Source organism: Cuculus canorus, chromosome 9 (genome assembly GCF_017976375.1).
Source record: "Cuculus canorus isolate bCucCan1 chromosome 9, bCucCan1.pri, whole genome shotgun sequence".
NCBI classification, from domain to species: Eukaryota; Metazoa; Chordata; class Aves; order Cuculiformes; family Cuculidae; genus Cuculus; species Cuculus canorus.
The window spans coordinates 16126835-16142702 of NC_071409.1; the positions used below are offsets into that span (position 1 = coordinate 16126835).

At 41.1% G+C, this 15868-nt stretch overlaps 1 protein-coding gene across 2 annotated transcripts in view; it reads right to left on the reverse strand.

Moving 5' to 3' along the window:
- Positions 1-13857, reverse strand: part of SENP5 (SUMO specific peptidase 5) — a 36818-nt gene extending 22961 nt beyond the window's left edge. For both annotated transcript variants that reach the window (XM_009559266.2, XM_054074170.1), the window contains exons 1-8: positions 12392-13857; positions 9001-9106; positions 8696-8843; positions 8020-8067; positions 6032-6109; positions 3251-3388; positions 1474-1557; positions 70-120 (exon numbers count right to left, since the gene is read on the reverse strand). In XM_009559266.2, coding sequence (XP_009557561.2) covers positions 70-120; positions 1474-1557; positions 3251-3388; positions 6032-6109; positions 8020-8067; positions 8696-8843; positions 9001-9106; positions 12392-13349 — 1611 coding nt within the window. In that variant the 5' untranslated portion in view covers positions 13350-13857. The remainder of the gene's footprint in view (positions 1-69; positions 121-1473; positions 1558-3250; positions 3389-6031; positions 6110-8019; positions 8068-8695; positions 8844-9000; positions 9107-12391) is intronic.
- Positions 13858-15868: the final 2011 nt, after the last annotated feature.

The following is a 15868-nucleotide window of genomic DNA, read 5'->3' on the forward strand; positions in this document are numbered from 1 at the left end:
GAAAAAAGGGACTATACTTTACTCTATGAACAATGCAGGCCACTGATTTTTCAAACGCAGTACTCTTACCTGGAGCACAAAAACCCCACAGTCACTGTCATTTTTCTGTTGTGGAATGCACTAAAAGGAAAAGAAACAAGAAGAGACATGTTAGATCTTCACTTATCCTTTTGTCTCTAACTCCTGTTTAAAGTTGAAAAGGAGATTCCACATAAGGATTAGGTACCTCATTCTCAGAGCTAGATGTTCTGCAGCACTAGAAACTGGAGTTGTAATTACCTATTCTGATCTCAACTTTTGCAAGGTGACACTCAACACCTTGTTAGAATAACATCTAACATTTAGAAAAATATATAGTGTAGGACAGAAAACAAATTACAAATCTTTCTTTTGAGTTTATTTTATTTTAGTCACCTACACAGAACAGCTTCTCAGTTAGTTTAAATAAATGTTTGTACAGCATTATCTGCTTTACACAGGACCAAACTGTATCAGCAAAGTAACATCGGCCTAGAGGAAGATTACTCTCGGCATCCATGCTACCAGCAGGGGCTTTCCTCCCCCAGCCACACCTAAGGGTCTCAAAGAACACGAAGAGTAGTACCTTGTCAGGTGGTGGTACTGAGCAAGGCAACCTCAAATGTTATCTTTCAAATACAAAGCTAAAAAGTCCCACTCACTAATGCTGCTACGTCTCTGGCACTAGAAGAAGAAAAGTAATTACTTTTCAATAACTCCCAAATCTTCTGCCTCACAGAATACAGGACAAACTGATCGCACAGAGTGTGCAGGAGTGCAGAGAAGAATCATTTCATCATTGTAACAGCATCTAAAAATAATCGTGTGCAAGGAGGGAGCTGCTGGGAGTGTGTCTAGTGTGCAATGACCTGTTTTATATCTTTGGAGCCATTATGAGATGGCTATGCAATTCACATATTCCCTCATTTACACTACACAGAAGTTATTCCCTTTCATTGTTGCCAGGCTTTGTTTACTTGTGATCAAACGTAATGTGCCACAAACAGCTCTGGAGACCAAAGCCATCTATCCATAGAAAATATAGAATATAAGCAGTAGCAGCATTACCCTGTTCCCTCTCTCACTAAATCCCATCCATTTGGCATAGTTCAAAAGAGTCCTTTCAGGAAAGCAAGGAAGCTGAGTCTCCAGCTCATTCAGTCCTTGACCTTGTGCCAACACGGGTACCGGCTACGCATTTTGCTGCACAGATTTAATTGACCAGAGATTAAGCTCAGACCACCAAGTCACTTGCAGAAAATATTAAAGACCTGATTGAAGCTGGATGAGCAGCAGAGCTGTAAGTCCCATGTGTAACCACCTGTTTTGCTCCCAGCACCCTCTGTGTGGTCAGCATAAAACAATTAACTGCTTGTACAAATACAGGGGTTTAGAAGCAGCCTCCTAAAATTGCCAAAAAAGTCACACTCCTGGGCTTGAAGTGCTGCTATTTACCTTTGTCACAGCAGTCTGCCAACCCTGAAGAAACTCAGGGTGATTCTTCTCTTTTGCTTCAGTCAGCAAATACTTTTGAATGTTCTTTAAAAAGGAAAGATAAAAAAAAAGGAATAATATTATTTACCAGCTAAAGAACATGACACATTGAGATCTCCGCTGGCATCCTTTTGACAATGAGAGCAAATTTCAGGTGAGCACTAACAATTAGGAGCTGAGTTCCAATCTAGAGGTAAAGATATGAACTCTGGTGGGTACTCTGCCTTCTACCATCAAGGGTCATTTTGGTCTATGAAGGGGAGCTTTAAGACCCCTCAGCCTCACTGTACACTGGTATTCTTAATACTAGAGTAGCTATAGCAGTCATACAGAGTCAGAGTGCTCTCAAACATGCAGAGACACACTGTGCAGTCTGGCATATGTTCTCTCCTGGTTTCTGGATGACACCAAGGACCTTACATTCAATATGATAGCATTTTCCTGCCTGAATCTCAATACAAAACACTTCGAGTTCTGCAGATAATCAACAAAGCTCCAGGGAGAGTTTTAGTGACACACGGGAAAAAATAGTCTGACACAAGTGAAGAGAGGGAAGCATGATAAATGAGCCTATGGTCTTGGGTTAAGCAAATCCTTCTACTTCTCTGTAAACAGGCTGGTGGTTTATAGCACAATTTAAACACACTCCAGCACACTAACATTTACCATCGGGTGGATCAGGATCATAGTGGAGTTCTGGGTATTGGCCCCCCTTCTCCTACAAAGGGCAAGATTAAAAATGTCTCAAGTTTGTGAGACATTTAAATGCAAATGCCTTGCCTGGAGCAGGATGGGAGACTACTGTGGAAGACTGCAGGAGAGGCTGTAGGGGCTGCTGGGTGGGACACCCTGGTTTAGGCTGCAAGTTCAGAAGCTGGAGAGCATGAGGTCTCCATCTCCCAGAACAAACATTAGCTTCATCCTCAACAAATGCCAGCAGGAAACCAGTATCTTCATTCAGAACTTCTAGCTGGGAACCCTCCTGGGTACAATAATTACTATTCTTGTGGAAACCAGCAACTACACACAGTTAAAAGTAGAGGCCTGGTGCATCAAGCAAGCAATTAAGTTGACAAAATTAGCTTTTGTAACAGGGTCATTACAATTTGCTGGTCCCAGCAAAAATTTCCTGGCTGCTTTTTACCAGGAAGACTGATAATTTAACTCCAGCATTCAGCTTGCGGCTTCGAAAGGTTGCCGGGTTATAATTGCAGGTACACACCCCACACCAATGCATATAGGAGGAAAAAGGCAACATGCTGTTATTAGCACAGGAACACACAAACCCTACTGGGCAACACTACAGCATCTTCAGTCCTCTTCTCTCACCCAGGCAACCTCCCCCAGAAAGGACCACAATTTATCATTTCATAAACACAAGTCCCTCAGCAGTTTAAAGAACTGTGTTTACTCTGCTCCTTGATACTCTGCTTCCCTATGGTAGTTGGCTTTGAGTCCCTGCTTTCTGCCTGAGTGAAAAGACAGAGCCACAAAAGGTATGCTGATTACATGGTCAGGCTAATTAGGCAACAGGCAGTCTAACCTCAACTCCCAGCTCTGATGTGACCCTTGAGGTCTGTGCTTCAGACTCCTCAGCAGGACAAGCCAATTCTCATTTCATACACGGCAGGACAACAACTGATATACTGCATTTAAAGTTTAAAGCTAAACAGAAAAAGGGGGGTTGGTGTGTTGAAGAAAACAGTTTAAACTTTGCAGACAGAGCTGTCACTCTTACCTCTACACAAAACTTAAAATGAATGCCTTGGGAATCATAAAACGAAATAATTCGATTGGGGATGTTCACAGTAATGAGGGACCAGTGGACTTCCAAGTGAATAGGAATTAACAAGAGAGTCTTTTTGAACAAGTCCACCTGTCAAGAAGAACAACAAGCATTAAAGATGATTCCACAGAACGCACCAAAGCAAGACATTAATTGTATCTAAGCCTCCTCTCTGATACCCCCTAAATGAAGTATTCTTTTTTATTCTTCACTCTTCCAACAGATTCTTCTGGTTTATCTTGTACACAACTTAGTAGCAGGCACAAAAATACAGTTACAGCCCAGAGTGCTAAGGAGCACTGTACAGTTCGTCAACACTGTATCTGTGGTAAAAGCCTGCTCACATCACACTTTAACATCTGCATTGAGGTGGGATTTCTTAAGTAACAATGGTAATACAATCAAGCTTCAATTTGGGTTAGCTACGTATCTTCAGTAATGACACTCCTGCAGTATGAACACCACTGACTTCTGTCACAGCTGCATCATGGATAGGTGACAAATGAAGCAGTTGTGATTACAGACACTCCCCAAAACCCAGCAAACTGGTGCAATTTTACTCCCTCTGCCATAACACAGAGTTGTCAGAGGAAAGCAGAGAAGCAGTGCCTGATGCTTTGGTGAGCCAAGGAAAGGAGCCGGGGGTGGAGGGGGAAAGCAGAGCAGATTCATCCTTATTTGAACTTAACTTTGTAGCAGATGTACTGTGGTCACAGGCAAGCAAACAAGGGAGAAGGTCTTAGTACAGAACAAGTAGATCAGACACAACACCCCCAGTGCCTGTGTGGCAGATGAGCCCTTATGCTTTTGGAAGCCAGTCAAGCCAGGGCCTTATATGATCTTCCTTCTCCTAGCTCCTCTTGGAACAGTTGTCTAATTGCTGGGGTTTTGGTGGCACAGAAAATAAGCAGAAATAGAAGACTGAATTAAATGGACTCATCCTGTGGGAAGACTTCTCTGCTGCTTTTTTTTTTTTCAAGCCTTGTGCCATTTGAACAGTACATAATTGCTGCACTACTGGTAAAGGCAGGCCATTTGTAGTAGAGAACAGTGTATTTTTTAAGTAACAGTGAAAAGCTAAAGGCACAAAAAGGTCTGAACATTCACAGCAGTTATCAGCCAAGACTTGCTCACAACAATACTTCGATTGTCACAAGCATCGACAATTCCTGCTTCCACCTGCAGAAACCGCTTCCTGACCAGATTACAGCACACTTGCTACACAACGATCCATCGTTCTCAGAGAGGAGAAGCAAAGAGATGCCAGCCAGCAGCAAGCTGAGCCCACAAAGGAAAACTGGAATAGAATAAATGAGCTACACCTTCTGTGGTGTCCAGCAACAGCAGAGCCAAGCTAAACACAAGGGTCTTGATGTGACCGTAGCTGTGAGATTGCCGAAGGCACACAAAAGTGTAGCAGAAGAGTGGACACAGGCAGTCTAAACCTGGAAGTGCCTTTGGTTAAGACCTGATGTACAGAAAAAATGGTGGCAACTTAGATTCACTTCCCAGAGATGCTGCCAAATCAGCTAGCTGACATGACAGTGGATCAGAGCAGGAGTGCCAAACTCTTAGAGGCCAGAGGGACAGACACAAAGAGGAGCTTTGAAACCATGGCAGCTAGATGCAGGGCATGTCCTTCTAGGCTCTGGCCTCCTGTATCCCAGAGACAGCACATTTATGAAACCTGGTACAATACTCAGGTGCATTTAAAAAGCAGAAACAAGTTTCCCTTAATTGCATATTGCAGGACAAAGCTGTCTACCGAATCCTTCCAATGGAAACTGCTTAGTTCTCATCCTTGCTTTAGAGATTCTTCAGGAATTGACGTCTAAATGTCTAAACAGCTGTCCTGTTCTCATCTGGTCCCTCCTCAGCAGCAATATGAATACAGGCCCTGCTTTCAGAATCTGCTTTCACTTTTGGGGTTTTTGCAAAACTTGGATTGCTGGAGAAAAAGAACATTTCAAAAGAATCTGGGAATATTAAGCACCAACATTCAGTCTCTCTTTAAGGAGATTTTAATAAATTATATGAATAGATTTTATATTTGGATAATGAGTTCATCTCTAGCATTTCACGTGTGTGCTATTTAAGTGCTTCTGCAGAAAGATCATACATTCAAGCATGGTCCTTCATTAGTCTTGCCTCATCTCCCATATTAGAAAGGACAAAAATTCACAAAAAAAAGGGCAGCACTGCTCTTTGCATTAGCTACCTTAGGAAATATCATAACTCATGATCTGGTATAGGGTGGAAAGCAAGGCGAATTCTGTTCTTATCACACAAACAACAGTTTGGCATGCTAGGTATTGCTCTCTAATTTCTGCTCCCCAGTACCTGCAACAATTGGGCTTTATTGAACAATCCCAGTTTGTGATAAAAGGAAGAAGCAGAATTAGTCTGCTCGCCTGTAGATTACTGCAGGTGTACCTGCACCATCAGGAGCAATAAGAGACATTTCTTGGAGCTAAATTAACATCTTGCACAAACATATACAAAGAGATAACCTACCACCGAAGATGAAGCCATTCAAAGTACGTTTTTACAACATAACCATACTGACTCGAATGGTGCCACACTACTATTTTTACTAACCTCTCCTCACTCTTACAGCTCCTCTACAAACCTATCCTCTGCAGGTAACACAACACATTGTAACCCAGATTCAACTCAGTGATTCAACCCAGCACAAAGAAACCAGAGCACAGACAACACGGAGTTAAAGGATACCTTTTTAGTCCATCGTTTCACCCCATTATATCCTTTGGTTACGAGCTGTCTATGAAAAAAGCTGTTAAAGAAATGAACCTAAAAAACAGAGAGAGGAGAAATGAGCATAGGAATTTTCATGCACAGTCATTCCCCTTCTCCCAGCATAATTTATATAAAATAATTTATAATGAAACAACATGTAATGCAGGTTTAGAAACAGAACCCTGGCAGAGACAAACATTTGGGAAGCCTACACTATTGCTGTTCTTCAGCAGGCAAATAAAGTGAGCCTCACTTCCCTAAAAGAGGCGATGTGAGCCACTGTAGCATTCATATTTACACTTTTTTATCTCTAAGCATATCATGTTTAATTTTTTCTTGAGGACAGATTTAGGAGAAAAACACCAGGATAAGGAGTTAAAACTTTTTTTGTTCTTTACAAGGATTAAGGAGGAGCACACTAGACTGGCAAAGTGGAGACAGAAGAGAAGGGAGTAACTTCTGTTTTCAGTCGCTGGAAGCTCCAAGACTCAAAAAAAAAAAAAAAAATTAATCAAAACAGTTATGAGATTTAATCCAACAACACGGTCATTTGTATTCCACTACTATGACCAGCTCCAGACAAAACCCGTATTCTGCTATTTAAAAGCATTTTTAAGTTATGCATCCATTTTGTAACTAAAACCCTACATTTATGGCAGAAAACATCATATTATGTTTAAAAAAAATATTTCGCTCCAGGTTAACACTATTATTCCCTGTGCTTAGCTTCTCGCAATTACAGGAACAGATTAATACAAATGGAAATCTACAACATCTGTTTTTAATAATTCTGCTAGTGTAGCAGTGGTAGAAGGCTAGAGTTATTACTTGAAAAAAAAAAGTTAGAAAATTCAGCATCTGAAAACACAGTCTAACACCCATTAGCTATGCCAACAGACTTCAAAACCACATTCTGAGGTACCAGCACAAAACCTCCCAGGAGGATTTCAATTATGCACTACGAAGAAAAAGCAGACACAAGCAAACAGATACAATCTCCAATAGCACAACCCCAGCACACACTCGGGAAGTACGGAGAATACTAATGAAGAATCACCATCAGCACCGATCAAAGCAACAACACTCTTTCTTCTGAGCCTGAAGATTTTAAGAGTTACGTTCTGCAGAGCTCATCTAAAAATGGCTTTGTTTGGTTCTTCCTTTGTCGTCTCACCTGAAAATTGTTCAGCTCTACTAGTAAACAGATGGCTTTTTATAATTGCCACTGCTGCAAATTTAGTCTCAGAAGGGGAGAGGTTGTTTTCTTGATTATTTTTTTTTTCCTTTCTTTTTCTCAACTGCCACCAACAGTCAGACAGTGCAGTTGGAAAGCAGTAAGCATTCTGGGGAGGGTGCACAAGCCAGAGAGTCCCATACAGTCAATACTGCTAAGGAACCAAGCAGCTCTGCATCAATCCACGTTCACCAGGCAGGCAGCTGATGCAGTTTGAGCTGTCGTGGCCCCCACAGCTGCGAGGTGGGCGGGCGGGTGAGTGCACACACAGCACATGTGCATGGTTCAGATGCTGCCATTCATGGCTTGTCATCTCAGCAGAAATCCATCTTCATCAAAAATTTCAGCTGAAACACCAAACTGGCAGGGGCATGGATAAAGCACTTCAGAACCAGATAAACTAGAAACAAACTTCTGGGGGAAAAGAAGAGCGGAGTAGGTGAAAACAGGACTCATGTCTTCTACAGGTACATCAGTAACACTGGGCTATCACAAAGACCACCTGCAGAGCTAATCCAGTAAGTTCCTGAAACAAGAGCAACAGCACTGAAAACTGCATTTTAGCACAGGAAAGGAAGAAAATTTGAGCAGCATACAGCAACAAATCATAATGGAACCACTCAGAACATCACTGAGCTAAATCTTGATTCTGTATCTGAAATAGTCAATACTTCATCCTTTCCTCTCAATCTTTCATTATGTACATTTTCATAATAACAAGAAAACTCACCTTTTCAGGGACTGCATCCATTATGAGTTCACCGTACATGTTAATTATCTGCAAGAGTCAGTAAATATTTGAATATGTACAGAATAATCTTGTAAAACTCAAATTCACAAGTTTCCATAAAATGCAGGACCCAGCACACTTCAAATAGCAATAAGGAGGTGAGCGATTATAGTAACATTTTGCGGTAGTCTGAAGGACGAGCACTCTGGAAATCACAGTGGCTGGCCCAGGGAGAGACTGTAACTGGCTGCTTGAAGTCTGCCTCAATCTGGAAGGCAGTTTAATTCAATTTAAGCTACCGGTGCATGCCCTGGGCACTGCAGCTTTCCTGTTTTTTGGCTGTGAGCCACAGTCTGCTGCTTCACTCTGTTGTTCTTGTAATCTGCTTGAGCTTGGGGGTGGGAGGAGATGCTAAAACCTATAAGGGCAGCCAGTATTTTCTCAAAATAGTACATAATGTCTTCAAAAAGAAACAGTTTAGTCGTGACACCTCCTGTCTTCCAGACTTGCAACCATTACTATTGCACCTGCCATTGTAAAAGCTGCTCACCATTTCTTCTCAAGCGTAAAGCAATGACAGTCCACCTATAACGCAGCAGAAGGTAAACAACTGATAACCTAATATAAATGAGCTAAAAAGGGGTAAGGAAACACACAGACACCAAGCATCTCTGACCTGGTCGTTCAGCCAGTTCTGGCCTTCCAGTGTAGCTAAATCATCCATATCTAGCATGTGCTTATTATAGAAGACACGGAAATTGCAAGTGGAGTTTTTTGGATGTTTTTCCCGATACTTCATGATTTCCCTGGTGATAAAAGGTTTTCTAAAAAAAGGATTGAAAAGGTAGAGAAAAAAAAATATCAGTCAAGGTCTTATCAAATAAGATAAGACTTCTGTTCTGTTAGGTGTCAGACATGGAGCGTGCATTAGCAATGCAAGCAACTTCTTTACAAAGTCTAGAATTTGATACTGCTACACACCTATGGGAGAAATCTTCATTAAAGACTTCTTTTAATCTTCCCATGACATCTTTTTCACATAGTGGAACTAAACTGCCATATTTCTTCATAACTTCATCTAGGAATCCTTTAAATATACCAGAAAAATGAAAGTGCAAACATGTAAAAAACACTCCAGGTTCACCAGTCCAGCAAAGCAGTCATTTCTTTCATGTAGGAGCAGCAATCATTCTGCACCCAACCAAAACCATGCATAACAAGTATATAAAACTAAGCTCAAATTGGCAACATTAAATAAAAGCAGGGAAAGAAGGACAAATATTAAAAAGCAGCAATCTGATTCCTCAGCTTTACAGGGAAAGACCAGGCCCCATTCTTCCCATATACACATGCATGCAAATCAAACTAATTACACCAGTGCTATGAGGAGAATCCATCCCACTGCTCATTTCAATTAGCATCTTACATAACTTTACTGCAACACAAAAAGCCATCAGTCTCCACAACAATTTTCATTGAAAATCCAGTATCCTGTCCTTACAGTAAGCAGAATTACTCGCCTCAAATGCAAGCAGCTCTAGTGGGCAGATCGTTTGCAGTCTGCTCAGCTTCTCTGCTCCCACCAGAGCAAAGGGAGAGAGAGAGACCAGACAGACTCACCACAAATTTAACTCATTTACCCTGGTGTCTGAGCGATGGCATTTAAGGTGCCATGGACAGCCATGTCATCCTGCCATTGCCTGGGAAGGCACTGGACAACCATAACACCAGAAACACAAGATATTAACTAGAAAAATAATTAAGAGATGAATGCTGGGGGAATTAAAGACCCTAGGAAATACACTTTTTTTTTTCTCAGACACAAGACTGAGTAGAACAGTGGAGACATAAATCCCACCCAAGCATCCAAACCACTTTGAGAATGAAAGAGAATGGAAAACAGGATGTCAACACTTGCTAGTGAAAAAGAGAAAAAAGACCAAGCTGTCCAGCTTTCTCAAAATGAATTTTCAAACGCAGCAGAAAACACGTGTTCTGTGTACAGGAAGCTGGATCTGACATCAGAGTCCATGGAAAAGGCACAAAACCAAAGATCAGGATGGGAAGAAGCAAGACAGAAGAAACATCTGATAGAAAGAAAGTGCCAGAAGAACAGCAGTAAGGAGGGGGGTGGGAAAGAAAACAGAAAGATGAAGAACAAAGCACAAACAGATGAGAAAAGCATCGAAGATGTAGCAAGAAGAACACCTGGATGTGCGACAGAAGGAAGGGAGGATCAAAGAGTGCGATCAGAAAACAAGGAAGAACTTTTCATAGGAAAATACCCTTCCTGGAGACTCTGCTGCATGCTTGCCTAACAACTTTTATCCCTTATATCTCAGTAGATTGTGACAGAGAGGATATATCTCACTCTGGCTACAAGTCTAGATAGATGTACACAGATGCAAGTGTACCTTCTTCTAACATATTAAGTTTTTAAAAGGTTTTTATTCATACACACACATGAAAGATTGTTCTTGTAGTTACAACTAAAAGTACCAGAACTCCAAGAGACCTCTAGCTAGACTCTGACCTCGCTTGGGCAAGTGTAGCTGTGTAACTCGGGGAAAATACAAAAGCTCAGATCTAGTGCAAGATCAGACACTCATCATGAACAGGATATACCATGGGGCTCTGTTTGACACCTAATAGCACATAAGAAGGCACTAAATATTGCATTTAACATCCAAGTTCGGCTGCTGCAGAGAAATTAAAAACCCAAGAACATCCATAATACTAACATCTCCTTCATGGATCTACTCTAGCAACCCTTGCCAGGTTAGCAGTATCTTGCAGGGTGCAGTTAATAACTAACACCATCCCTAAACAGACTAGCACTTCCATACATAGTTATATCCAAATTAAAATTAATTTTTACAGCTTTTCAGCTGAGAAAACTCAGTAGCGCTATACTGTCATTATGAGTGTGCACATAGCATAGACTTGGCCTCAATCTTCAGAGAGGAACCCTCAGGTCTGAAGAAAATGGAAACTGGTCCCACCTACTTTCATTCAGAAGAATGAATGTGTAAGAATCCTCTTAAAATTGTGAAGTGTGGGAAAGTTTGCATTTACTGTCTGTCTTTAGCTTTATTTTATTTTTTTAAGTTATTCAGCCCTCCATGAACAAGAACATGACTGCACAGAACTTTAATCTTTGCCACCCTGATACAATCTTGGCTCTTGACTGTTACAGAAGAATTAGGTCTCATTTTCTGCTGAATAAACTTAAAAACTCCATTGTATAGAGTAGTCTATTCACTGTGGCACCAGTTTCCTTCAGTTTCTAACACAGCACATGGTCCTTGCTGGATCTGATAAAGCCAGTTGTAGAGAAACACACCTGGCACTAACTTGGGGATATGGAAACCTAAATTATCTTTTGAGGTTCAATGCCTTCTTCTCCACATCTTGCTTTAGAGAATCAATTGCAAAACTGAAGTATAAAACTGTGAGCAGAAAAATCAGAGCACATTAAACTTGAAACAATCCCTTTAACACCGGTTGACACCAGCTTCAGGCCTATGGGAATCTATGAAACCAGTTTCTGCAAAGTAAGCCTTCCGTTATCACACTACCACTGAACTTGAGCATTATATTAATTGTACAAGGTGGCAAATGTCAGCTTACCATTCCTTACTATGTGCATAGTATGCTGCTATACATAAATAAGACACCACTTGCTATTTTTACCACGTTCCTCTTTAGAGAGACTAAATATTGCACGCTCAGCACTGAGCAAAAATACGCCAAAGCCTTTTTGCTGAACCTTTGCTAAGACCAGTCTTGCCTTTTTTAAAAATATAGTCTAATAAGATTCATTAAGCCTACTTTATGAACAATCATAGAGAAAACTAAGTGACAGGGAACAACATATGGCTATTTAAACCTGAGATTCACCAAGTGATGCATTTCAGTCTAAGACAGAGCGAGAGAAGAGAGGATAAGGCTGGAAGGAAGTATTTACAACACTAATGATTTTCAAAAAACAAGTTGTGAGTAATAATTGCCAACCATTTAACAAATTGGAAGTTTTAACCCCATAACATCTTCTGAAACTACATAATAAAAGACATTTTAAATGCCTATCTACAATTTTCCACAGAGATTCCAGCTAAATTACATTGTATTCTCTAAAACAAAAGCAACAGAGGCACCATTGAGCAGTCCCTCAAAAATAGCTTGTCACATAAGCACTTGTTTGTCCTTCCTTCATGCAGCTCTCATTTCATTAAGTGTTATGCTAAGCACCCTTTACAATTCACAATAAGAAAACATTTTAATAAAGGAATTAACACAATATGTAAACTCCATAATGCATTCATCAGGTTTTGGGAACTCCTGGAAGCCCTAAGATATGTAAAAGGTATACCACAAAGCCACGTTGCCAACTGCTCATCAGCCACTTGGGAAGCTTTCTGACTGTTCCTTCTGCCTCCCTTTTGAGTTCCTGATTTTAGCCCTGTGCTTTCTGGTGAAGGCTCCTCGAGAGGACTTTTACAGTAAGGGTGATCTAGTAACTTTGCACTAAAAAAGTCTAGGTTTAAGGAGTCCTCTACTTCCATTTGGCTAGAGCTGTCCTCATTTTGTGCCAGCTCCACGGATAAAGGTCCATTTGCAAAATTATCATTGACATCCGAATCCTGCAAGGAGGACTGCAGCAGTGTCATTCCATCTACACCCACAACTTCATTAGATTCTGCATAATCTTGTTCTGAAATGGCAATTTCTTTTTCCGTCACGGAGATGAAAATGTCAGAGCAATGATCCTCTGCCAGAGCCCTGTTGGTATCCACCTGGTGCAAGGTCTCCGTCTCTGGAGAGGCTGTAGCCTGCTGTTCTGGCAGGATAACATCTGCACTGCCATCCTGTCCTTCGGATTCGGGCTCCTCAGAACACGGCTCAGCACACAGTAAGGCATCCTGCATATGGCAGATCTCAGGTGCACATATTTTGTTCTCCTCACCTAAAGATTTGGGTGTATTACTGTTCATATCTGATAAACTGTATCGGTTCCAAAAACGGTTTCTTTTAGATTTCCAGTAGGAAAGCCAACTACACAATCCCCTTTCAAAATCCCGCTGGAGCGTCTCTGGATGGTCCCTTGTAACTTTCTCCACCCACCTTGGCTTGATTTTTCTCAATTTGCAGGTTTTGCCTCTTGCTCGAAGTTTTGGGGATTTTATAATTCTATACCGAAGCCTAAACACAGAAAGTTTCTTATGCATCATAAATAAAGATCTCTTTTTTACAGTATGATGGTTAAATTTGGACCTCTTTATAGTTGTCAAGGGGCCACAAGTTCCATTCCACTCCCTTTGCAACAGCATTTCCTTTTAAAGTTGTTTAAAACTACAAGGACTGTGTTGCCCTCACCATTATTGCTCTCCCCTCACTATGTACAAAACCACCTTTCTTTACAGGTAAGGCAGCACCATCCAGTGTACCACATGAGGCATAACGGATATTGCCAGAAATGCTATCAAGTATAGCAACAGTTTCAAATTCTTCATTCAAGCATCTTCATTCTGAAAGGATTCATTGTCGAGTTTTCTTACTGCTTCTCCAGACAGGCTTTCAGCTTTGTGATAGGGACAGGACCTTTTTGCTCTCAGTAGTTTCGTAAGGAAAGCTGTATGGTTCAACAGCAGGTTTTTGATAAGTTTCTGCATTTAGAGGCACATCAGGAGCCCACCTGCTTTGGAGCTCAAGTGCCGTCCTTCTGCACTGCAGTGTTCTGTACAGTTTGTTGTGATTTAAGCTCACAATTAGCTGAGTGCTCCGTCTTTCCTTCTTAGCTAGGAAAAATTGCTTTTGGAAGCAGTATTTCCCAAGCTCCCCAGATCCAGTGGTCCATCTTCTAGACTGGGCCAGCAACTGACTTCTTTTCCAAAGCAAATGTCTTCTATGGCTTTTCATTTTTCTGCTGCATTATGATCTTGGAAAAACAGCTGAAAGAATAAGGGAAATGAATTCAGAGTTATCTGGATTGTAACATAATAGCAAAACACTAGGGCACATTCCTCAGGCAACATGCCTATCTAAAATTCCACCCGTCCTCCAAACACAATCCCACATTCCCTAGAACATTCTCACTTGCGCCAAAAGGAAAAAAAGAAGCAATAGCTGCAATGGCTTGGTGCATAAACAGGCTCTTCTCATTTACCTTCCCTCGAGGTAAAGCAATAAATAGGCAATCCCAACCCAGCCCACAGTCCCTTTATGTAATTTCTGACTTTCTGGCCTGAGGTTAAATCTCTCTCAATATCCATGCTGTTAGAGCAGGCATGGTTAAATCACTTGACTCAAAAGGCTTTTGGAAAACAAAACTTTGAAGTCCAACTTAGTCAGCAAGCGTGTGCAGGTACCTAATTCCATCAGCACTCTACAAAGTGAATGCTTATTGTTGTGCAATAAATGTTAGCAGGCATGCTGAAGACACTCCACACGTTCACAGAGTTTTCCCTTAAAGGAACAAGCAACACATACTGCCACAGAAAATTTCATTCTCTGACTAGATAAAAAATTACACAGCTTACTCTGTGAATTGTTTCCTCTATATTTACAGCAAGAACTCACTCCATACAACAACACCACCATCAGCTTCTATAGTCGGTGTTTATCTTTGCATTAACAAAGCGATATCAATGCAGGACACCAGTTAATCACCTTAAAAAATCCCTTTCCCAACTAAAAACCTGCATCTCAAAGTCTGCAATAAGGATATATCCAAGACAAGGCAAGCGTGTAAAGTATGCATAGTAATACATATTCATCTTCACTACATAACCATAAATATTAATTCAAAGGTAGAAGACTCCAGAAACACAAGGGGAAGGCATCAGCTGCATACACACCTGAAGATGTTTCATGCAAATCGTCCCAGCCTCACCAAGTACATCACAGCCTGTATTTTACAACAGGGTTTGCCCCTGTCTTCTGTCCAAGTGATTCTGACTTACAGACTATTATAACAAACTTTCCCTTGGCCATATCTGCCCAAAGCATTATACATAGGTATCACCTGGCTGAAAACAAAGTCTATAAATGGAAATAAAACATCAACAGTTGGACTTTAAGACAAATATGAATGTTAGACACCTGCAAAAACAGGTATTTAAAATATGACTTAAGTAAACAGCAGGTGGGTTTGTTTGTTTTTTTTCCCCTTTTTGCGGAGGAGTGGAAGAGGAGTAGGAATGAAAAGAGGATGAAGAATACTATACAGCATTCAAGTAAGGTATTCCCACCATACTGAAAGCAGTCCAGAGTTTACTACCTACAACCTACAAAGAAATCGGGCTACCTCTGGGGAGAGGTGTGCAAGACAGTACAGATTAACAGCATAAGCACCACAATAGGATCTAGTTCTTTTGTAACCCTCTGCTAGTCACAACTAAGTTATCATAAAAGTCAGGACACAACGCCTCACTATGCCAATTTTCTCATACTTGCTCTTCCAGCGCTCAGATACTTCCGCACACTAGATCCAGTTTACACCTGCTTTTACAGTACAAACTCTAATTGTCTGTCTATTGTGTACGGTACCTTCAAAACATTCCTGGAGTGGCCCCAGTAAACACCAGACAAACCACAGCCTTGCTAGGACAGCTTATTCCAGCCACATTTCCATCCAGGTAAAACAAACAAACCCTGCAAAATCACAGCATTCTCAACAGAGCCACGTATGCCAGGGGCTCCTGCCAGCACGGCGAGTTGCGAGGACTCAGGGAGAAGCATGGCTTCACTGCTTCTCAGAGTCTCAGCAATACCTACTGTTTTTTAAGAGCACCTCTGAATGATTTGGAGTTATTGCTTTTCTCCTTGCTCTCTCATAGCCAAGTTTTTC